The sequence below is a fragment of the Adiantum capillus-veneris genome, chromosome 20 (assembly GCF_014529385.1).
Source record: "Adiantum capillus-veneris isolate H3 chromosome 20, ASM1452938v2, whole genome shotgun sequence".
Taxonomy (NCBI): Eukaryota; Viridiplantae; Streptophyta; class Polypodiopsida; order Polypodiales; family Pteridaceae; genus Adiantum; species Adiantum capillus-veneris.
The window spans coordinates 52,387,474-52,411,644 of NC_140950.1; the positions used below are offsets into that span (position 1 = coordinate 52,387,474).

Consider the following 24,171-nt stretch of genomic DNA (forward strand, 5'->3'; position numbering starts at 1 on the left):
AGAGTGCTTCAGAGTCCTTGACGAGGTCTTCATTGTTTGGACCCTCAGAATTTTGGTTTGAGTTACACTCATGCTTCACGGAAAAATACCTACATGAGATAGCTTCCTTTTGACAGATCTTTGGTAGATCCTTTGGTAGAAGGCGACTCAATAGAATGTGAAGTTCTTCACAGACCTCTGTGAGTAAGCCCTTTCTAAACCCTGGACCATTATCAGAAACAATCTCCAAAGGTGTGCCAAATCTACAACAAATGTGAGTGTAGACAAATTTGCTCACTGTCCTCTCAGTTACCTTTGCCACACTTTGTGCTTCCACCCACCTAGTCATATAGTCTACCGCCACTAGAATGTAGAGTTTACCATTTTTTGTCATAGGGAGAGGACCCATAGCATCAATGCCCCACTTTTCAAAGGGTCCATTTGTAAGCACGATTTGCCTTGGACCATACACCAATCTTCTATTCCCATTTACCTGACAATTGTGACAACTTTTACACCAATGTTGGACATCCACATGCAGACTTGGCCAAACACACCCCACAAGCAAAATATTCTTCACAGTTAACTCTTGGGCAAAATGACCACCACATGCCTCTTCATGAAAACCTTTTAGAATGGCTGGAATCTCCTTGATAGTTGGTACTCTTATGCACACTTGATCCTTCCCTCTTTGACAGAGGGATCCTTCTAGGAAGAGATACGCTCTTGCCTTTTTCATGAGTCTCCTCTTCTGAGCCTTCGTGAAGTCTTGTGAAAACTGACCCTCCAAAATGTAGCTAATAATGGGAGTCAATGACTCCAATCCATGGTATCTCGGTTGCTTGACAGTTACTGCCACCATGATGACCTGCACTTCTTTCTCAACACATGTAACTGATTGTTGTGCAAGTAAATCGGCATCTTCATTTTGTTTCCTAGGAATATGATATAGTTGCACTTCTTCAAACTGATTAAACATCCTACGAATGGCATGAACTTTTGTCCTTAAGCTTTCATTCTTGCATACCCAAATGCCTAAAATCTGTTTAACAATGAGAAGTGCATCTCCCTTTACCATGAGACGTTGTATCCCTTGGCCAATGCACATCTTCAAACCATGAAGTAGTGTGTCATATTATGCTTCATTGTTGCTAGTTGAACCTGGTAGATTGACCTTCTCTTTCATGACCACCTCCCCACTTGGGTTGAGCAACACTAGCCCTCCCCCTGCTTTTCCTGTGACTCGTCGAAAAGCTACATCAAAGAACAAGGTAAAAGCATTAGGAATATTTTTCGGTGGTAGCAATGGTAGGGTCTTTATTTCAGGCACCTTAATCTCCTTCTCATGTACCCTATAAGTAAGGATCCCTGTCAATTGTGTACGCACACTATCTTCTACTTTGAAAGAGTATTGAAACTCTTGCAACTCCATAATCCACTTTGAGATCCTAGTACTAAGATTCATTTGAGATGACACCCAAAGGGAACATTTTGCAGTGAGAATTACAAAAGGTTTTGGTAGCAGGTAGGATCTAAAATTTCTCACCGCAAACATGAGAGAAAGCATCATGAGTTCTGCCTCTGTGTAGCCTCTCTCTAAAGCATTCATGACCCTACTAGCAAAGTAGATGGGTCGCATCCGGGTACTAGGGGGATCTTGTTGTAGCAAAACCGCTCCAATTATTTCCCTTCCAACACTAGAGCTAACAAAGAATATGTACTCCCAACAAGGAGGCATGAGTGTTGGTAGCTCTGACAAAATGACTTTAATGTTACAAAAGTACTGTTCAAGCTCATCAGACCATGCAAATTCTACTTGTTGTGTCAACTTTTGCAAAGGATGAAGCAACTCCGAAGCTAAGTGAATAAAGCGTGACATATACTTCACCTTTTGAATAAATGAAATGACCTCTTTGAGATTCTTGGGTGATGGGAGCTCAATAAGAGCCTTTGCCTTTGAAGGATCCACCTCAATGCCTTTATAGGAAACCTTGTGACCAAGCAAGATCACTTCATCCTCACCTATGTGACACTTTTCGGGGTTGAGTTGACCTCCCATGTCGTAGAGCTTCTTTAGACCTTCTTCTACCCTTTGTAGATGCAATGATTTTGAGCTATAAATGCAAAAATCATCAATAAAGACCCTAATGGACTTTCCAAAGAATGCTTGAAACACCATGTTCATGAAGCGTTGGAAAGTTGCAGGAGCATTTGTCAGTCCAAATGGCATGACTCTAAAAGCATAACAACCCCAAGGAGTGATGAAGGTTGTTTTCAATTGATCTTCCAATGCGATACCTATTTGAAAGTAACCCGAGTATCCATCACACACAATGCACTTCTCATGACCAGCTACCTCATTTAGTATCTCATCCTGAAATGAGAGGGGAAAGTGATCTCTTTTTGCTGCCTCATTGAGCGGACGGTAATCCACACACACCCTCCACTTGCCATTTTTCTTAGGAGTGACAACAACGGGAGAGACCCACTCTGAATTCTCCACTGGATAGATGAAACCTGCTGCTAGAAGCTTTCTTACTTCCTTGAGTAAAGCCTACTCCTTGATGACTCCTAGCCTTCGTAGCTTCTGAGCCTTAGGTGTGGCCTCTAGCTTCAACTCAATTTTGTGTTGAACAGCATCTTCTAACATTCCTTCATCTTGCACATTTTGGTTCTCTTGGGAACCTACCTCTTCCAAACCTAGGCAAGAGGTCTCTTGGTTGTTTGGATTAAACCTTACCCCCATGACTTCGATGGAAGACTCCTCTTCAGTGATGCTGCTGCTACTTTCTCCTTCTGAATTGCTATCGGTCCAGCCTTCCTCCGTCTCACTTTGATATGATTCTTCATGGAGCTCCTCTTGACGTTGCTCCTTCATGTCAAAGACAACCTTCTTATGATTGTCATTCCTGCAAATTAGCTTTCCACTCTCCCAATCCTGCAAAGCTTGCATTTTCATTAGCCATGGTCTCCCTAGGATAAATGGGTAACCATTTCCTTTGGTAGACATGACATAGAAATCCACTGGCTTCTTAATGCCAAAGGCCTCCATAGAGACGTTTTTAGAAATGCCTACGCACCTACCCTTGCTATTGTTTGCCATCTTGACTTTAATTTCAGGTGTCTCATGGATGTGCATGCCTAGTTTTTACATGAGTCCCTCTGTCATGATGCAAATTTGTGCACCCCCATCCACTAGACCTTTCCTAACCAATATTCCTTTGATGTAACAATCTAGCATAGGTGTAATATCCTCATTCATTTCATCATGTGCAATTTTTACAAAAGGCACACTCTCTTTTACCTTTCTCCTAGTGCTAACTGCCTTTGTTAAATCCCTCCTAACTTGTGGGCATAATGCAAGAAACTGAGGCCATGTGATATCAAGACCCTTACCTCTCATGTCTTCCAAAAAGTTGTATGGAGCCATACCATGTCCAAGAGGGAAGTCTTGGAGATTGATACGACGTCGAGTCCTCTTAGCTTCCTTGGTCTCCTTTGCCTTCTTACCTCGTCCATGGTCACTCTGTGATGTGACACCTTCTTTCTCCTTCCGTTTTCCACGGCCACGCTTAATGCCATTTGCTTCCATGTCAACCTCTTTTGAATTTGTCACCTCTACCATATGCACATTTGGGTCTGGCAAAGATGGAACTCCTTCCACTCCTTGTGGAGGTGGTCTAGCTCCATTTGGCCTTTGTAGAAGCTGTGGTTGCTGACTAGTTCCTTCACATGCATTCATCACTGGGTAATTCAAGTTAGGTCTCCCTGGCTCCCCATGGGGCCAAGGATAATTATACATCCCATGTCTAGCTCTCCGCAATTCCAACATTGTAAGACTCTCCTAGGTCGTGGATCTCGCTCTTCAGACTTCCTTGCTTGTCCTTTTGGACCTACAGCTTGTGCAAGGTGAATTGACGAGCTGCTTAAAGATTCATTTAACTTCTCAATCACTTCCGTCGTTAACTCAGGAATCTCCCTAGATGTTGATGCTTGTGACTTACCTTTGGGTCTAAGACCTTCTATTGGAACCTCTCTCCTTACACACTTGAGTTTCCTATACTTCATGGAAGCTCTAGTTTTAGCTGCATCATAGGTGGCAGGTGCATCCGCCTCTACCTCTACCTTAAGATCAGGAAAGAGTCCAGCTATGAATCTCTCCTTCTTTAGAAATTTTGCACCATCACCAGGGCTAGCAACATTTCGTATCCATAGAGCCCAAAGACGTAGAAACTCTTGCTTGTACAAGTAGTAGTCATCTAAGTCTTTTTGCTTATGAGAAACAATGTCTTGCCATAGCTTTTGAGTGTTTTGGGGATCAAAGAAGTATCTCTTAAAATGATTCAGATCTTCCGTATAATTCCCTTTAACTTCCTCAGGCAAAGAGTCAAACCAAGTGCTAGCATCTTTCCTAAGGACCACCTCAAACATCTCTACACGTTCTTGATCAGTTACTATTCTCTTGATACGACAAGACATCTTGAAATTTGCTAAAAATAATTCTGCATCCTCTCCAGGCTCTCCAAAGAAAAGAGGATATCCAGACATTTGGCGTTGGGCCTCCATTGAATCGGTTTCAAAGTGACAACACGTTTTTGTTTCTCTTTCTCAAAAAATTTACACAATAATGTTTTCTAAATTGCAATCTATTCTACAACAAAATAGAAATATTCACATCAAATGACCTATGATAATCAATAAGAGGCAGGATGACAGGGTTTGGAGATGCGAGAATTTCTCCTACTCTTTGGGCACCAAACATGAACACCATACGTAGTTGAAAATGGAATTTTCTACTAATTGCAATGTTTATTCTAATGTGTGGAGTGAAATGAAAGGGGAAAACCTCTATTCTTAAGCCATTATCCATGGTCTATGCATGACCTAATTCTTAAAACAAAACAAAAATAAAGATGTCCAAACTAAGGTCGTACCTAATGAGAGGCAAAATAAAAGGATTTACTGATGCGTTTATCTCTGCCAACCTAAGAGGACCTAAAATTCTACGAATTACACGTTGAAATTGCAACTTAGTTCTAACAATTATGTGTACCTTTTGCCTTGCAATGGGAATGAAAGGATCATACAAATTCTCGTGATTCATGCAAGCTACTTGATTATACTAAAGGTTGAGCCTTCACAAAACATACACAAGCCGTCCTCAATGGGGGCACCAATTTGAGGCGGTCCGGGGCGGGCAACAAGAAGAGTGTCCTCTAAGCACCCTTGTAGGCTCCCGTGCTCCTCAATTGGGTTGGGGTTGGAAAAAACAACAAACACACACACAAACCCGTAACCTAACCCTACACACATTTGGGGCACCACCTAGTTTTGGATGTGAACTAGGACGCGTAAAAAGAGAGAGAGAGAGAGAGAGAGAGAGAGAGAGAGAGAGACAGAGAGAGTGCTTGTTGCATTAATACCTTCTTACAAATCTACCATGACCGATCAAAGTGAGATTAGTATTTGTTCAACATAGCTTGAGTAAATTTCACCACGACACATCACAAGAAAGGCCACCCCAATCATTGTCTTAAGGCCAGGGGATTCCTCTCCACCCTGTCGCCCTCTTACAATATGTGGGATTTATGGCTAAATTGATGACAACACCCAGACACAAGCTATCAAGAACTAAAAATATCACCGAGACACTTACACATCATTGTTGTCCATTACTTCACGTTGGAAGAGAGACAAAGTATCCAAACTTAGTCCAAATACACCCTCCTTGATTCAGCAAATGTTGGGCTTACACTAGTAGGAGGAATGATAGATTTTCCACTCTCAATTGAATGATCCCTCTCTCTCTTACAATGGCATAGAGTTCCCGTGCTAATCACCCCTATTACAACACATGCACAAGCATATGACAATGAGATTCCACTCAAGAGATCCTTCTAGAGAGGTTGAGCTTGGCTTCTCAAGCTATATCATAGTGCTCTTGCTTATGGCTCTCCCTTTGTGCTAGCTACACCCTCCTTTTATAGCAATTTTGAAGCCTAGGGTTACTCCTCTAACCATGGTTTGGTTAGATTTTCAGCACTTATCTAATTTCTTTTGCTTGGAATTATCAAGAAGTTGGTGTGGATAGATGAAGAAGAGAGAGAGGGGAGAAGTGGAGGTGATAGGACTTTTCATAGTAGGTTAGTGTTACTAAATTAGTAGAGTTAGTTATTTTTATTGATTTACAAATGGAATTGGATATTTACAATGGGAGTATCCATGTAGGATACAAATAAGGAAGAAAAAACTCTTAATAGGTAAGAAAACATGGATTTCTTACAATGTTGATGCTCCAAGTGTCTTGAGTAGGGTCAATTTTGACGCTTGTTGACGGTCCACTAGCTTTGACGGTACGTTTTTTTCACTCTTGACCTTCCTTTGGGAGCCAAGGTAATTGAATATGAGTAATCAATCACCATGATGCTGTCTTTCAAGAGAAGAGGCTGAATTTTATGGTTTTTTGATAGATATGGGTAATATGGATGAGGAAAAATGAGACTAGGTGGTCAATTTTGAAATGAAAGTGTGTGTAGAAAACATGAGTTCACCGTGGTTTCTCTTATTCTTCAAGGTTTAGAAGAAGGTGAGTAGGGTGCAGAGTGTAGTGGTGAGAGAGGTGGGGATGATGAGTGGAGAGGTGTGTCTGAAAGAGGAAAATGATAAAGTGGAAGAGGGAGTGTGGCTGCATAGCATTGGCAAACTGGGGTCCACAAATAAAATCCTAGCTCACAGCTCGTAGCTCAAAAAAATATGAAAAAATTTGAGGTAAAATTTCAGCTCACGAGCTACAATTTTTGTTTGTATCACCTTTTCAAATACGGGGATCATGTGATCTTTAAAAATTCAGCAAAACCGACTATTTTTCCCACTGCACAAGGTCCTTGTGAGGTCCTTCTTTGGATGATTCTTTTGAATACCTCCAAGAGTGAGCTCCCCATGGTGTATGCATGCATTCCACATACCATTGACCTTATTTGGTAGGTCTATAATTGAAGATATTGTTGAGATCATGATATAAGTGAATAGTACAACTAAGAAAATCAAATATTGAGGGGTCTAAAAAAATATGTACATGTCAAATATAAATAATATAGGTGGAAAAAATATAAAGGGGTCAAAATAAATCTCTCTCATTATAAGTTTACCATAAAAAGATGAATATTTTTGGTGTTCTAATTTATGAGAGTAAAAGAGAATAGATGTAGGAAGGAAAAATCATAACAGTGAAAAAATATACACATAAATAAAACTAGTTTTTTTGGATTTTTGTTGGGATGGAGTTACACCAAAAATAAGAGAAGCTTGCATGAAATTATTACTATATGGAATAAAGAGTATGCAAAATGGTAAAAAAAAATATGGTAATGGTGAGTCAATGTACATAGCATAAATAACACACCATAGGTAGAAATTGTTGAGAGAGAAGGAGAGAGCACAGAAGTAGAACCCCAAAGTGTGTAGAATACACACATGAGATGATGTATATATAGAGGGGACCTGGGTGCCATATATAGAGAAGCCATATATTGAGTAGCTTCACATATAAGCTCAACAGAAATATTTAAATAAATACCAAAATAATTATGAAAAATCCTTTTATTTAGGCCCTATATACAATGAAATATTTACACACAAATGGGCCATAATATACTTATATTTTTTATTTTTATTATTTTTTTGGCTCAACTAGCCCAGTGACTAGCTAGCTGAGGGTTTTTAAGAAGATATGGGAAAAGTCCCCTAACTCACACACACCTATATACAACGAAATGGTAGGGATAGCCACAGTGTTTGGATGATTTTGGTAGGGTGGGTTAACTCACTATGGCAATTATGGAAAGCCAAAAAACGGCTATCAATAGCAATGTCTCTATGTAACTTTTCTAACACAAGGAAATATCTCCATCACATTGCTTAAACTCTACACCCAAGTAATGATGCAATAGCCTGAAATATTTCATCTTGAAAGTAGCATTCAAATTAGCCTTAACATTCAGCAATATGTCTCTCATTTGGTCCAATGATTAGCAAATCATCCACATAAAGAACCACAATGAGAAGTATATCACCCTCACACTTTACATACAATGTTGTTGGACTGTTACAAAATACTTGTTTGACCAAATGAGTGCCAACCTTCTCATACCAAGAACGAGAAGATTCCTTCAACTCATAGAACACTTTGTTACATATGCACACTTTATTCTCTTGTCCCTTCTTGCTAAAAGCGCGAGGCTACGTTACATAAACTTCCTCAAATATGACACCATTCAAGAAAGCAATAACAATGTCGGATTGATGTACATTGCAACCAAAATAAGATGCCAATGCACATAGAAAATGCACAGTAGTCATATGACAAATGAGTGGAAAAGTCTCTTCCTAACCTATTTCCTTTTTGTCGTGCATAACCTTTTACAACAAGTCGAGCCTTATGACGATCAATCTCACCATTCGGCTTGCATTTCAACTTGTAGACCCACTTTGTACCAATGGAATTTTTGCCATGAGGCAAATTACATAAATTCCATGTGTCATTTTCTATAAGTGCATCATATTGTGATTGCGTGGCAGCCATCAAATTTTCTAAATTCTGTGCTTCATAAAATTATTGGGGTTTCTCAACATTATGTGAGCTTGACATAAGCAAATCATAACAATTTGATGCATAAGAGGGATGGAAAGAACTTGAATAAGTATGACTAGACAAAGGTGCATCCAATTTACTTTCACGCAAAGTATGGACCAACCATTTAGGCATACCTCTAGCCTAAATGGAACCTCCATGATTTTCCACGTGGAATATCAAAGAATTAAAAAACAATTTCGTCATCGTGAGGAAAAAAAAACAGTGGGAACAAGAGAGGACCGTGTCAAAGACGATAGAGTAGGAGCAAAGTGGAGACAACACATGATAAATCGATTATGCACCGTAGCTATGGATGAGCTATGGATGTGCACAATATTCCCTATTTACATTGTATAAGGTCTTAGACTCATTTAGGTATTCTAAATTATATAAGGTAGAGGGCTCAATTTAATCCCAGAGTAGAAACACTTGGAGTCCATGTCTTTATAAGAAGCCCTTTTATGCAAAGAGGATTCATTCTTTACAGTTCACTATTGTGTGGTCACTCTACGGATGGCCTAGCCTTGAGCTTAATGCCCATGCTTAGAAGGCTAGTGCATAAGAGAACTCGAAGCTATCCTGTAGAGTGTTGTTCTCCATGGTGACACAATTGAGCTATCAAAGGACAAGAAGGCATCTGCAAGTACACAGGATCACCCTAATAAAATATGTATGGCCAGGTGCTTTCATGTTATTCTGACTTTCAAAGTTCCATTGATTTTCAATTGTGGATAAAGGTGGGTGACATTACCACCTATAGAGGTAACGAAGCAGCTCTTGGAATTAAGTGCACTCATGTGTGGCAGTTTGTAGATGATATTTTTCATTTTCTTGAAATGGAAAAGCTAACCCTTGATGAGATTGTTAATAAGGGAGGAAGATGGACACAAGAGATGACAGAGGGGAAGAGAGAGTGAGACAACTCAAATTGTGTAGAGCACCCACTGAGTACACATATATAGTGGGGACTCCTAGCTATATATAGCACAGGGGTTGGTATATATAGCTCCAACACCCCCACTTAAATAGGAGTCCCTAATTGTGGATGAGAAAACCCTTGGGTGTAGAAGGGAAAAATCAACAGCACCATGTACATACACTATTATATTAGCAATTATCAAATATTACAAAATGAATTTTCTAGAAGCTACATCATTCGATAATATACATTGTGCTCTTTCAAATGTCTTTGGAAGTACATGATGCAATATCTTTGAGCCCTTGTACATGCTGCTTGACGTGACTTTTATCTTGTAAATGACATCAGCCCAAAAAACATATCAAAATGTGAAGGTTAAAAGAATGATCACATCACATTGTCCTTAGAGACGGTTCACTATGGTGCTCTAGAGACGACATAGAAACAAACGTAACATTGATGCAATCACGTGTGCACAAAGTCAGTACATAAACTCTATGAAACACTAGTGGTGCATAGAGTTTATGCAATCACGTGTGCACAAAGTCAGTACATAAACTCTATGAAACACTAGTGGTGCATAGTCACAACTACCAAATCCTTCATGAAAAGAATGATAAGAACCATAGCACCAATGGTGACTAGGGTGCATTCAATGAGATGATAGCTACCATAGCACCAATGACAACGAAGGTGCAATAAGACGATAACACCCTTAGCACCAATGATGACGAGGTTGCAACTTGAGGCTACATAGAATAAGATGATAACAACCATAGCACCAATGACGACAAGGGTGGAATAAGACGATAACACCCATAGCACAGTGATGATGAGGGTGCAATAAGACAAGAACAATGATAGCAACATGAAGTACCTATAACAAGGGTGCAATAGAATGATATGAACCATAGTGCCATTAAATATCAATTTCACAAAAATCAAGGTTTTTGCTATAAAACAAGAAACCAGGCTTCCAAGTACTCATATATTAATAAAAGGTGAATTATCACATCACTAAGAAAAGAATTAGTAAATTCCTTATGTACAAAGCATAAGTGTTAAACTGCATGAATCGTGTAATTAATGATGGACATCAAATGACGTTTTATGACAAGAGCGACGAGTAATATTTTTCCAAATACTCTAACTTGTTTAGACTTTATTATATACCCAAGAGCCTATATGCAAACTTGAGCCTGATCGAAGGAAATAGAGCCAAAAGAAGCAATACAAATAACAAGATATTGAACCATGTGTGGTGATTACCATGCATTAAACCATCCACTATGATTACCATGCGCTAAACCCAAGTCCTGTGGAAGTGCATGACCATTCCCCTTACGTAAAATGCACATAAGAAGTAAGTTTGAGTCCTAACCCTTAAAATCACTATGTGGAAGCGTCATCATCTGGCACCATTAGCCACTAATAAGTGAACGCTACTTATAACACAGAAACACACTTTATTTATAGCCCACCATCAGACATTACAAGATTTTAACTAGCATTCTAAAAGATAAAAGACAAAAGTAAAAATATCTCTTCTTTGTGAACGTGTGGCCGATTGTTGGGGGCGGTCATAGCCGTCGTGAGGGGAATTGAATCAAGAGTCGATACTGAACCATGTTACAAAAGTAGTCCAAGTGCAAGCATTCGAGAGGCAAGATATAACTAGAAAGGTATGTGGCCTTTCAGATTACTATCTTGTAGTTGATTATCATGTGAGTCCGATAAACAAGGTTTCGTGGTGTCGCTTATCATCATCATGGCTTTATGTACCATGGTATCACACTATTCACCATGGCATTAGAGATGCTTAGAAGAATTTTGAAAAAGAAATCATCATGGCTCTACGTGCCATGGCATAAGAGATACTTTCTTCAAAACAAATAAAAACTGTAAAATAGTAATCATCCTCATGGCTTTACATACCATGGCATCAGAGACACTATTTTTGTGAGGAAATGCAAAATCTACAAAAGCTCAAAGACATAAAATGATCATAAAATTATGTGAAGTATGTTATGACAAATCATGACAAGATCAATAGCATGTATCAAGAAACAAAGACATGGATGGAGAAAATAAAGACACAATATATGATATCATGAGTGCAGAGGACCCTTGTGACATAATAATAAAGAAATACTGAAAGGGGCACTAAGACCAGTGCATCTGAGCATGGAACTCTGTCGTGTCGTGTTGGCTCTCTCTTTCTCTCTCATAAAGTTAAATGATTTTGTACTTGTTGTTCATGTGTTGCTATTGATTTCTTGCTTGGAGTTTACAAGCGTATAAAAGTGGTATCAAACGTCAAAAGTATTCTTCTTCTACAAAGGATCCGATCCGTTCTATAGCACACATGGGTTCACATGAAGAATCCCACAGAGACAATACCTCTCAGTGGGGAGGTGAAAAAAAGTTGAAAATTGTCATGGGAACTGAAGAAATCAATGAAGATTTAGGCAAATTTTCTAGCAGGGAACTATGCTAGAAAAAAGTACAAACACGTTGGAATTAGGGTTGCAGGAAAACACACATAGCTTGGAGAAGATGAAGGAAGCTCAAGGCACAGAACAAAGAGTATATTACTTAGTGTGCAATGGGAAGATAGATAGCCCTAGAGTGATGGGCATATATACAATGCATGGGGGAAAAAACCAGAAAAAAATGCCGCGAGGCTCTTAACTGTGTTCACACATCAGTACCACATGTATATGGTAGCAAATCTCACCTTGAGTGATGCGGTGAATGAGAGCTTTCACAAAGAGTAAAGGGAAGTTCCATGCCCTGAGGATATGATCACTCCAGAAAGGAGAGTAAGCCCAAAGCGTTGTTGAAAGCTTCCAACATCTCACAAGACAGTGTCTTTGTGAAAATATCTGCAAGGTTGTCCTATGTTGGCACATAAGCCAAGCTGATCTCTCATGCTAAGAGCCTCTCCTTGACATAGTGGTAATGCACCCCAATGTGCTTTGTGCGAGCATGAGAAAATGGGTTCCTCGCAACTGCCAATGCGCTTAGAGTGTCATTGTAGATAGTGTTGGCAGTGTCGTATCCAATACCCAAATCATCCATAAGGCGTCTGAGCATCAAAACTCAATTGTAGCTATGAAGACTTGCATGTACTCAGTCTCACAACTTGAAGTGGCCATAGTAGGTTGCTTCTTGCTCAACCATGTTACATTTGCACACCTTATCCTCTTGTCCTTTCTTGACAAAACCGCGAGGCTGCATTACATAAACTTCCTCAAATATGTCACCATTCAAGAAAGAAGTAATAATGTCAGATTGATGTACATCCCAACCAAAATAAGCGGTCGATGCACATAGAAAATGCACACTAGTCATACAACAAGTGGGGAGAAAAGTCTCTTCATAATCTAATGCCTTTTTGCTGTACATAACCTTTTACTACAATTCAAGCGTTATGACGATTAATCTCACCATCTAGCTCGCTTTTCAACTTGTAGACCCACTTTGTACCATTGGTATTTTTGCCAGGAGGAAAATTACATAAAGTCCATGTGTCATTTTCTACAAATGCATCATATTCTCATTGCATGGAAGCCATCTAATTTTCTAAACATCATGCACAGAAATCGATGCAGGTACTGACAAAATAGCGTTAATTTTTAAACTAAATAGTGCTGAAATAAGCCTCAGAAGAGACGCTGGTATCGTAGAATTGGTATAACCATCGGTATAGCAGGCATTGAAATACATCTTTAAATAGGCATCTGAATATGCAACGTAATAAGCAACGGTATTTATATACTAAATTCCGACGCTCATACCGTTGCCCCTATCGATGGTGATACTCTTACCTGTACTGACGACCAAAACCTGTAATTTTTTTTGGGCAGAGGGGACTGGGAACTAATGTTGCATATACTGCAGCAAAAGAAAACAACCTTGTCTGCTCAAAGAAAGAGTGCACAAGCAGCCGCGCTCCACCTACAAGCTGACGCTAAAGAACGAGCGTATGGCAATTAGCAAAATTGTAAGAATAACATAACTTGTTAACATAATTAAAACATGAGTCAAAAACAGTAAAACCATAAAAATAACATGTTTGCCATACCATGGTAACTTGCTTGTCATACCATAAACATAACATCCATACCATCATTGCACAACCATAACCATAATCATAACCATTAGATGATTTTCATACCATCATAGTAAAATCATAATCTTAAGTTGACTGTCAAACCTTAACCATAACATCTGTGGCATACCATAAACATAAGCACTACAAAACTGTACATATGCAAACAATCACTGAGTGAAAAGACCCTCATGGTAATGCCTCCCAATGGAGGTCGTCTCCTCCTCTTGCAACTGGGTCAAAAGGGTCACAAGTCCATTCTTGTACCCATACTTCTCCTCTTGCGTGTCGGAAGGCGCTTCACGGCAACTTCCTGCAAAATTATGGTTTAATCATTAGATAAATCTTCAAATAATATATATATTAACAATAATTTAAAGCATACATATAATACTTACAAACTCATGTCCAACCGTATACTAGCCTCCATTCCCAAGATGTGACGCTGCAGCAGACTCCGAACGTGCTCTGGCTAAATCTCTCTACTGCTGAAATCTATCGGGATTGTCTTGTGTCTCTTGTGCAATCCCCGTCCACTCCTCTGCATCCAACCATGTCGGCTTGGGACTCTTGTCATTGTACCTCTCTCTCACCTCTGATCGATGGTATGACATTGTGGACCTCCCCACACTCAAGATTGAGTTGTTCGAGACTTGATCGTACCCCTTCTGCCAGCCTGTACTCTCTTTGAATGGCCTGCAGTACGGAGCACTGAGATTTTGGCACCAATGTAGAGCGCCATGCGTGCAAGACTTTGCATCATCTCTCCCTCCTCATCGTTGCTATCATGTCGTCAATATGAACGGAATAGCTAAGGTTGATCCAGCAGTACTACGTTCAATGTTATCACCTTCTATGTTGGAATCTATGTCAAAGAACGCACAACATCTGCTCCAGCTCTATTTCTTGAAATTCCGCTTCAGGTATTAGTTGGGAGGACTTAGTCGATGGCTGATCGTTTGAAAATCGTCTTATTTGGGATGAAGCTGGAGCAGTATCTACTTGCGGACTTTGACCTTCAATCTCTAGACCATGAGATCGATAACGTAGGTCTTGTACTTGCTCTATCAGAAAGAGACCGTGATTGTGTATGTGTTGGTCGCACATTTTTTGTTTTCGAAAGATCCTATCATCCATACTTTATCTATCAATGATGCAACAAATAATCAAAACACTCTAGTTGTTATAACTGCTCGATCCCCGCACACCCCAATCTAGAGGTGCATGGAGATTACGACCACATGGTAATAATATCGTCTTTATTGGTCAATGACTATATATTAAAGTTCTTGAAGTTTGTGTACACTTTTGAAGTCCGATTGAATTTTTTCATCTATTTTTTGCTAGCTCTAACAACCTCACATTCTCTAGCCAGGCCCGATCCCTGCACACCTCGGTCTAGAGGTGCACGGGGATTAGGACCACAGGGTAATAATGTCGTCTTTATTGGTCAAGGAATATATATTAAGTTTCTTGAAGTCTATGTGCACTTTTGAAGTCCGATTGCGTTTTTTCTACCATTAATTTGATGCTAACTCTAACCTAACGTATAATCTAACCTAACCTATAACATTACCCTAACCTAACTTAATGTAACCTAACTTATGACCTAACCCAAACCTATAACCTAACCTATAACCTAACCTAACAGAAGTCCGTTTGGGTTTTTAGAAGTGCACGAGTCATCTTCAAAGTCCGATTGCATTTTTTCTACTATTAATTTGACGCTAGCTCTAACCTAACCTATAATCGTTATGCCTAACCTATAATCTAACCTAACGTAAAACCTATACGTAACCTAACTTAATGTAGCCTAACTTATAACATCTACCTAACCTATAACCTAACCTAACCGAAGTCCGTTTGCATTTTTAGAAGTACACGAGTCATCTTCGAAGTCGAATTGCATTTTTTCTACTATTAATTTGACGATAGCTCTAACCTAACCTATAATCGTTATGCCTAACCTATAATCTAACCTAACGTAAAACCTATACGTAACTTAACTTAATGTAACCTAACTTATAACATCTACCTAACTTATAACCTAACCTAACCGAAGAACGGTTTCCATTTTTAAAAGTACACGAATCATATTCGAAGTCCGTGTGTATTTTTTTGACTATTATGCCGTCGATAGCTCTATTCTAACCTGTAATCTCACCTAACCTAACTTAAACTAACATAAAAACAACACAATGGTGAGGCATTGTCAGGAGTTTTTTGGAGCAAGGGATTCCGCATATGTACATACCCATGCATGGTGCATCAAATAAAGGATTGTGCATTTTCCAAAGCCAGGTGGTTATGTGGGGCCCACATGTGTACAGGTAGGATAGCATGTACATAGTGCATCGATTTTCACTATCACCAGTACTATTGTGTTTTTTCTATAATAATGAGGAGTTGGTAGCGCGTAAAAATTCTCCAGGAAGCTATCCGCGGGCCGACGACATGAGATAAGCAAGTGCGTCAGATGGAATCTAGTGGCGTCAGGAGGTTGAATGGGGTCAATACTCGCACGTGGATGAGTACGGACACAACGTGGGTGTTTTCTTGTGATACTTATGTAGAAAGGTCATCATGAGGAGCACTTTCTGGGGCCACTTCACATGGTGGCGGGATGCATTATTGAAAAAGTTCGAGTGCCAGGTGTACATATGGATGCAGCAGGGTGACAACTATGCACTACGAGGTCAGTTTTTGGCCTCTATTCAGGGTCCGCCGTTTGAGGTCATCTAAAAGGCCAAGGGTGCCCAACTAGTAAAGAAAAGTGTGGGAAATGAAAAACCTGAGAGAAGACCAGAAAAAAAGTGGAGAGAAAAGGAGGAACAACCGCAACTGTGTTTTTGGTGTTTTTGGAGCCTGTTTTGGCCCTAAACTGCTTCTCCGAGGTCGGATTTGAGCACTTTGACATTGTAGTGGGGTTTTGGGCCCTTCCGGACGTGATGAGCTGTCCATTTTTCCAAATTCCTCACTCTTTTTCTGTTGTTTTTGCTGTGTATGTTTATCCTATGAGCGAAGCTTCTGCTCCAATTTGTGATTGTATCTGGTACATTTTACCCATATTGTGTGAGCTATTTGCTCCATTGGTGTTGGCCCAAGATCTATTGTATCTAAACATCAGAAATTCTCCTCTTTTGAGCTTAGTTTTTTGGTTGTGTGTGTGTGTGTGTGTGTCTCTGTGTGGAGTGGGCAAGTGGATAGTCTCTCTCCTCTCACTCCGTCGGTGTGTTCCCTGTCTGAGCCAGGTGGCTTGTATAAGCCGAGTGGTTCCCCATAGCGTGTGTGTGTGTATCATCCCAAGAGTGTGTGTCGGGTCGTTATAGAGGCGTTCCGCATGTTTCCATCCCGATCACATTCTTTTGGTTCCCCCACGGAGGATCTTCTTCGAGTACCTTCTGCTTCGAGCTTCAAGCTTCGAGATTCGGGATTACAGGTTACAGGTTACAGGTTACAGGTTACAGGTTACATGGACAGGGACAGGTACAGGTGATTCACACAGGTACAGGTAGCTGGTGTACAATGATATACTAGCAGTGATGTCACTTGCAGTTGTTGTGGGTATGCATCATTTGGTGCATGTTTGAGCGCATTGTCTACTGGTATTGTACGTTACTTGTAGAAACAGCCATTGTACGTCTTTGTGGAGACATACTTGGTTTTATTTGGCAGTCCCAGCCATTTCTGAGACTTGGTCCGGAAGATAGTCGTTTCTGAGACTTGACTATACGCGATTTGCATTAGCCTTCGTGTGAGGGTCGATAGCGTGAGGTTTTATTGATCTGGGGGATTCTCAAATGTGGAGATCCTTTCGGTGATACAAGTAGCTAGAGAACCCTTTTCGTGACCTTGCCATAGGCTATGTACTAGTGATTCCTACTTGATGCTTGGGTTCTATTGTTGGCAGTTTATGCATACATATACAATCTATATTTTGGGTTCTCACTGCTCTACTTCTGGGGAAACTCTGTGAAAATTTTTTCAAGTTATGATGGCTGGTCTTTTGGTCTTTTAAGCCATTTATGTTGTTATGCTGTTGAAATTTTGGCAAAATCAGAGGATAAGTCAGGTGTGCCTTCTTGGGAGCTTCATGGTTGGCTTTAATGGATGATCAAAATGGCCCTCAATTCACTCCTTTTTATTTAACTCAAAGAATCCAGATAAATGTTCATGTGTCTAGGAAGATTTTTTTCCAGCAGCGCATAGTCTTTATGTTCGGGCCAAGAAGATTAAGAGAGATCCTGGAATGTCCTTTGTCGTTGTAATTCCGATGATCAACTATGAAAACTCATTTGATGTGCATGTGTTTGTCCTTATCTAAAGTTGAGCTCCATTGAAATTTTTGGGGATTGAGTCGGTCAAAAATTTTGGGTTCTTGCACGTGTGTTCGAAGGGGTTCTCAAAGCATCGTAACTTGGGTAGCCATGGCTTTCTCTTATCTAGAGTTTCATGGAAGAAGCGATGAAGATGTGGAAGACTTTTTGGAAAAGATGGAGTTTGCCTGCATTAGAAACCAAATTCATGACCCGACACAGATGTTACGTCTTCTCCAAATTTTTTTAAAGAGTGATGCACGAGCTTGGTCCAAAGCATTTGAAGAGGAGTTGCGTGGGACTGATCCACTCGTAAGGTTGAGTTGGGATATTCTACGGCATGGGTTGGAAGTGGAGTTTGTGAAGATAGAAGATCCTGACAAAGTGTGGCAAGAAGTACAGGGTTTGGTGCAAAAGGAATGTGAGCCAGTAGATGCGTACATATGTAAGTTCAAATTGGCATGGGAGAGGATGTGCAAGGCCTTAGCACCACAAGTACCCCGCCTGACATGATGAAGAAGGACAGGTTCTTGGCTGGTCTTTGGGAGAATATACGTTGGAGAGTGGAGTTAAAGAAGCCTAGGACATATGAAGATGCATTAGAGGTAGCAAGGAACAAAGAGTGGAAGATGAGGAAAATGAGCCAGTTAGGGGTGGAGTCTTTGCCCATGAGGTCTGAATTTCAGCCTATGGATTCTTTGCAAGGTCGCATGCCAGGGGTTCATCATGAACCAGTGGTCCCAGTGGTCAACACAGGGAGAAGCGAGCAGCAAGAGTATGGCATCAGGCAGGATGATGGTACCGGACTTTGGCAGGTATCAGATGCATTTTTTAGCAGGTTTCACAGTGAGGTGTATGTCAAATGTGGATTTTAGTAGACCAACGGGGGTTTTCAGGCTCAGTCGCTCGGCTCTTTTGAAGTGGTCAGATATTCTTGCACGGGATGGCACCATGCAATGTATGTTGAGTGCTTGCCCCGCTTGGACAAGGTCCGAATTTCGATGATGCTCGGAGATGGATGGATAACTGTTTATGATTATGAGACCGACGGCACGAAAAGTGAGTCTCGGGAAGCTAGTCGCATTTTTAACGAGGAGGTGAAGCTTAAGCTTCAAAGGGTGTGCAGGCGGAGAGGTTGAAGGAGACATTCGAAGTTCGGCTATGTTTGGCGTGTGCATGGGGGCCAAGCCCAAAAGTTTTTAAAAAACCTCTTAATATTAAAAAAAGCTGCAGTCGACGAGGGGCAGAGGGGAAAGGCCCGCCAGTTGGGCGATGCATGAAGAGAAGGCCAGTGCATGAAGAGGAGAGGGGGAAGGCTGGACTGAGGGGCCGCCAGTGAAAGGAGAGGAGGGTGGGCACTGTTTTTCAGGTGGGAGGCCGTCAGAGAGCCGCCTGATTATGGAGGTGGCATGCAAGCTGTGAGAGCTTTTAAGGAGGAGGATGGCTGGCTAGGAGCCGTAGGCCGCTATAGGAGGTCAGGTGGCGGGTCTGAGCAGTTGGGAAGGAGAGATGCTGAGGCCGAGAGGGACGCCATCAGAGGTTCCGGGGTCATGAGCACAGGAGGTGGTTTCCAGGAGCGGGGGAGCCAGCGCTGCATATGTGAAGGAGATGAAGGTGGCGCTGCATGAAGAGGGCGGCCTTGAGGGTACGTCGAGGAGGCTGCAGTTGAACGAGGGGCATGTGGAGGTGCACGGGGCAGTGCTGCAGTAAAGGAGGGCCAGAGGGCCGTTGGCTGCATGGTAAGGGGTTGAAGACAGGGCTGCAGGGCGGCCAGTTTGCTAGTTGGAGAGAACGAGGAACTGCAAGAGGGGCAGTTTTTTTTGGCAAAGCAGGAGAGAGCCTGGAGGGGCCGAGGGTCACAGAGGGACAGTTGCAAGGTCGGAACTGAGGAGAATCGAGAGCAAGGGAGTACGCGGGGTCGGGATTACATGAGGTTATTCGGACCTGCCAAGACTTGAGAAAGCGAGCGTGCAGGGAAGGACGCCAAGGCTGGGTGTCGAGTACTGAAGTGAGATTGGGATGGCTTGTAGCAGATTGTAGGCATTCAAGATTTCCAAAAGAGGAAGTTCGAGGGATGCAAGTAAAGGAGGACATTTTCTATGCAACCCATCATTGTATAGTCTCTAAATGAAGCCAATCGCATTGGCATCCTCATAATTTACATACATAATTTACATATTTTCAATGCATGTGTGAGTGTAATGTTTGCAAAGTGTAGCTGAGATGGTGGATATCGATGTGTGTAAATTTATTAGCTCGAGGGCAATCAAGTGCATGTCAAAGAATGGGCAAGGGTTTGAGTGTTGCTTGTTAACAGATTGTATGTGCTGCTCTAAAGGTATATAGATGAAGGCTATCATGATTTACTTTACACTTGGGTAGATACACAATGGGTTGGTTAGGCATGGGCTCGAGTAGTGATTGTTTGCAGATCGGGTATATAGGTGTGTGTTTACTAGGGGATTGGGGTGCTGTGAGATCACTGGGCTATAGAGAGGCATTCAATTAGTGTGCTGGTGGTTTTCCCATTTCCCCTTTCCATCTTGTGGTGCCCCATGGAGGACCCACTGATTGCTTCCTAACAAGGTGTTCTTGAGTCAAGATGAAGCAGGAGTTTGGGCCAGTGTTTAAAAGAGATGAGGATGCAGATGATTGGCTTGCCGATTTTGAGCTATTTATGTTTACAGTACTGCGGATGCCAGGCGATGAAGCAAAGCTCCAGACTCTACCTTTGGTGCTGCGAGGTAAAGAAAAAGTTTGGTTCGATGGCTTAGAAGGTGTACACAAGCAGACTTGGATTGGATTTTGCGAACAATTGTTACAAAGGTATAGAAAGGTGGTGTCGGCTTCGGAAGCAGATGCAAAGATCAAGGGTTGACAGCAGGACGTAAGTGTAAATTTTGTTGCTTTTGTTGATAAATTTGAAGCTTTTTGGAGGGATTTGGCGGCTGCTACCCAAGCAACCAATGTGGGATATTTGAAGCTTGAAAGGTTTCTATCATGCTTGCATCCCTATGTTCGTGAGAGAGTCGATTATGAAGATCCAAGCACTTATGATGAAGCCGTCAGAATTGCCAGAGAAAAGAGTCGAAAGATGAAGAAGAAAATGGAGGCAGGATTGCTACAGTCGGCAATCATGGTAGCCAGTGGACCTAGGCTCAAACAGATTGAAGAGCATCATGAGATAAAAGCTCCTTTTGTCAATATGAATGTGATCAAAGCACATGAAGCTAATGACAGGGTAGAAGAGGTAGAAGAAGTGCCAACCAGGGCTCAAAAGGTGTAGAGAGGTATATTCAGGGTGCCACATAGCTTGCTTGCTCAAGAGAGCGAGGTGGTAAAAGATCTTAAAGAAGAGGTGGCAGTTCTAGAGCCAGCAACGAGGCTGACAGCCAAGGTGCAAGAATTGACAAGTGCAGAACAGGAGTTTGACAGCTCTCAAAGATCTAGCAACAGTTTGGACATAGATAGCATGTGGGAGACAGAATCCCGGTCTTCCAGGTATGAGACCTATGATGTTTTTTATGTGAATGAAGTGGAGAACAGTGTATGCGAGTTGTCTGTCAGCCATTTGGAAGTCGAGGAGACGCATAGTTCAGGTGTGGAGATTCCTTGTGTGAATTTGCCAGTCGAGCAGCCATCTCTTGTGTCGTGTGATGGTGAGTCCCTATTGGAGGAAGAGGTATGGCTTGATTGTGCATCAGACTTAATTGAAGAGCACGTTTTTGAGGATGACTTGCAGGAGCTAGAAACAGAAACAGAGGTATGTCAAAGTGATTTGTCTATGCAGGGGGCGGGGCAACCTTGCCTTGGTGAGCATGTCGAGGTGTGCTTTGAAGTTCCACAGTTTGTGTGTAGCCGTGGAGAGCTAACTCCGGCAGATGACTCTATGGAAGCTGATACAGGTGCAGCCTATGAGCCTGAGGCTCCATGCAGAGAGGAGGGTACTACCAACCTTGCAGGTGTTGAGGTGTTTGAAGAACAGGTTGTCGTTCTAGCAAGTCATGCTCTTGAGATGGCCTTGGTGCCGTTTACAAAGGGTTGGGATACAGGTTTGCAAAGGGATCAAGTTGGCTTGTCTATGCATCAGGTGGAGACAAATGGCAGGGTCTTGCTATTTTATGTGCTGCTATGGATACATGTGTTATGGGAGGTTTCTTTACATGTGTCTTTGCGTTAGTGGCGAGGCTTTTTTGCAAAAGACTACACTATGGAGGGTTCTCTAGCAGGTGATAGGATAGATGATTATGGTACATGTGCTTCAAGTGGGCAAAAGCATGTTTATGGTTGGTAGAAAGGGTTGTGGATGCAGGGTGAAAAAGCTCGATGCTATGAAGAGCGGGAAGGACGGCCTGTCTATTGGCCTACAGGTGCAAAGGAAGACTTGAAGAAACATGCTTTACAAGTGGATGGCCACGGCCATGGTTTTGTATTTGATCTAGGTGGACTTTACACCACGCTTGGGGAAGCCTGGAGCTTTCCATTTGACCTTGGCGGGTGATGCAATAGCAGATGCTTTACTCTCTATATATATCCTATCTATATAGCCACTATCATTTTTCTTATGCAGTCTATAGCTCTACGTTATATCATTCTCTCTATACATACTTATTTTACCTACATAACACTATGGTTGAGCATGAATGCTCAACGAGGGGGGTGGGCAATGATGGTGCAGCCAGTTTTGGTCGACAGAGGGAGAAGCCAGCAGCAAGAGTATGGCATCAGGCAGGATGATGGTACTGGACTTTGGCAGGTATGAGATGCATTTTTTAACCGGTTTCACAGTGAGGTGTATGTAGAATGTGGATTTTAGCAGACGGACGGGGGTTTTCAGGCTCAGTCGCTCGGCTCTTTTGAAGTGGTCAGATATTCTTGCACGGGATGGCACCATGCAATGTATGTTGAGTGCTTGCCCCGCTTGGACAAGGTCCGAATTTCGATGATGCTCGGAGATGGATGGATAACTGTTTATGATTATGAGACCGGCGGCACGAAAAGTGAGTCTCGGGAAGCTAGTCGCATTTTTAACGAGGAGGTGGAGCTTAAGCTTCAAAGGGTGTGCAGGCGGAGAGGTTGAAGGAGACATTTGAAGTTCGGCTATGTTTGGCGTGTGCATGGGGGCCAAGCCCAAAAGTTTTCAAAAAAGCTCTTAATATAAAAAAAAGCTGCAGTCGACGAGGGGCAGAGGGGAAAGGCCCGCCACTTGGGCGATGCATGAAGAGAAGGCCAGTGCATGAAGAGGAGAGGGGGAAGGCTGGACTGAGGGGCCGCCAGTGAAAGGAGAGGAGGGTGGGCACTGTTTTTCAGGTGGGAGGCCGTCAGAGAGCCGCCTGGTTATGGAGGTGGCATGCAAGCTGTGAGAGCTTTTAAGGAGGAGGATGGCTGGCTAGGAGCCGTAGGCCGCTATAGGAGGTCAGGTGGCGGGTCTGAGCAGTTGGGAAGGAGAGATGCTGAGGCCGAGAGGGACGCCATCAGAGGTTCCGGGGTCTTGAGCACAGGAGGTGGTTTCCAGGAGCGGGGGAGCCAGCGCTGCATATGTGAAGGAGATGAAGGTGGCGCTGCATGAAGAGGGCGGCCTTGAGGGTAAGTCGAGGAGGCTGCAGTTGCACGAGGGGCATGTGGAGGTGCACGGGGCAGTGCTGCAGTAAAGGAGGGCCAGAGGGCCGTTGGCTGCATGGTAAGGGGTTGAAGACAGGGCTGCAGGGCGGCCAGTTTGCTAGTTGGAGAGAACGAGGAACTGCAAGAGGGGCAGTTTTTTTTGGCAAAGCAGGAGAGAGCCTGGAGGGGCCGAGGGTCACAGAGGGACAGTTGCAAGGTCGGAACTGAGGAGAATCGAGAGCAAGGGAGTACGCGGGGTCGGGATTACATGAGGTTATTCGGACCTGCCAAGACTTGAGAAAGCGAGCGTGCAGGGAAGGACGCCACGGCTGGGTGTCGAGTACTGAAGTGAGATTGGGATGGCTTGTAGCAGATTGTAGGCATTCAAGGTTTCCAAAAGAGGAAGTTCGAGGGATGCAAGTAAAGGAGGACATTTTCTATGCAACCCATCATTGTATAGTCTCTAAATGAAGCCAATCGCATTGGCATCCTCATAATTTACATATTTTCAATGCATGTGTGAGTGTAATGTTTGCAAAGTGTAGCTGAGATGGTGGATATCGATGTGTGTAAATTTATTAGCTCGAGGGCAATCAAGTGCATGTCAAAG

The 24,171-nt window shown here is 42.2% G+C and overlaps 1 protein-coding gene and 1 pseudogene across 1 annotated transcript; one reads left to right on the forward strand and one right to left on the reverse strand.

The window, feature by feature from the left end:
• The first annotated feature begins 20,562 nt into the window (after positions 1 to 20,562).
• On the forward strand, positions 20,563 to 22,461 carry LOC147432510 (uncharacterized; annotated as a pseudogene).
• Positions 22,462 to 22,580: 119 nt separating this feature from the next.
• LOC147432511 (uncharacterized) lies at positions 22,581 to 23,083 on the reverse strand. The gene has a single exon (XM_086492426.1). It carries the CDS (start codon positions 23,077 to 23,079, stop codon positions 22,588 to 22,590), a length of 492 nt encoding a protein of 163 aa, XP_086348552.1. The 5' UTR covers positions 23,080 to 23,083; the 3' UTR covers positions 22,581 to 22,587.
• Positions 23,084 to 24,171: the final 1,088 nt, after the last annotated feature.

Excerpts from the sequence above, each read along its gene's own strand:
- LOC147432511 (XM_086492426.1), bottom strand. The coding sequence starts at position 23,079 with ATGCACACGCCAAACATAGCCGAACTTCAAATGTCTCCTTCAACCTCT.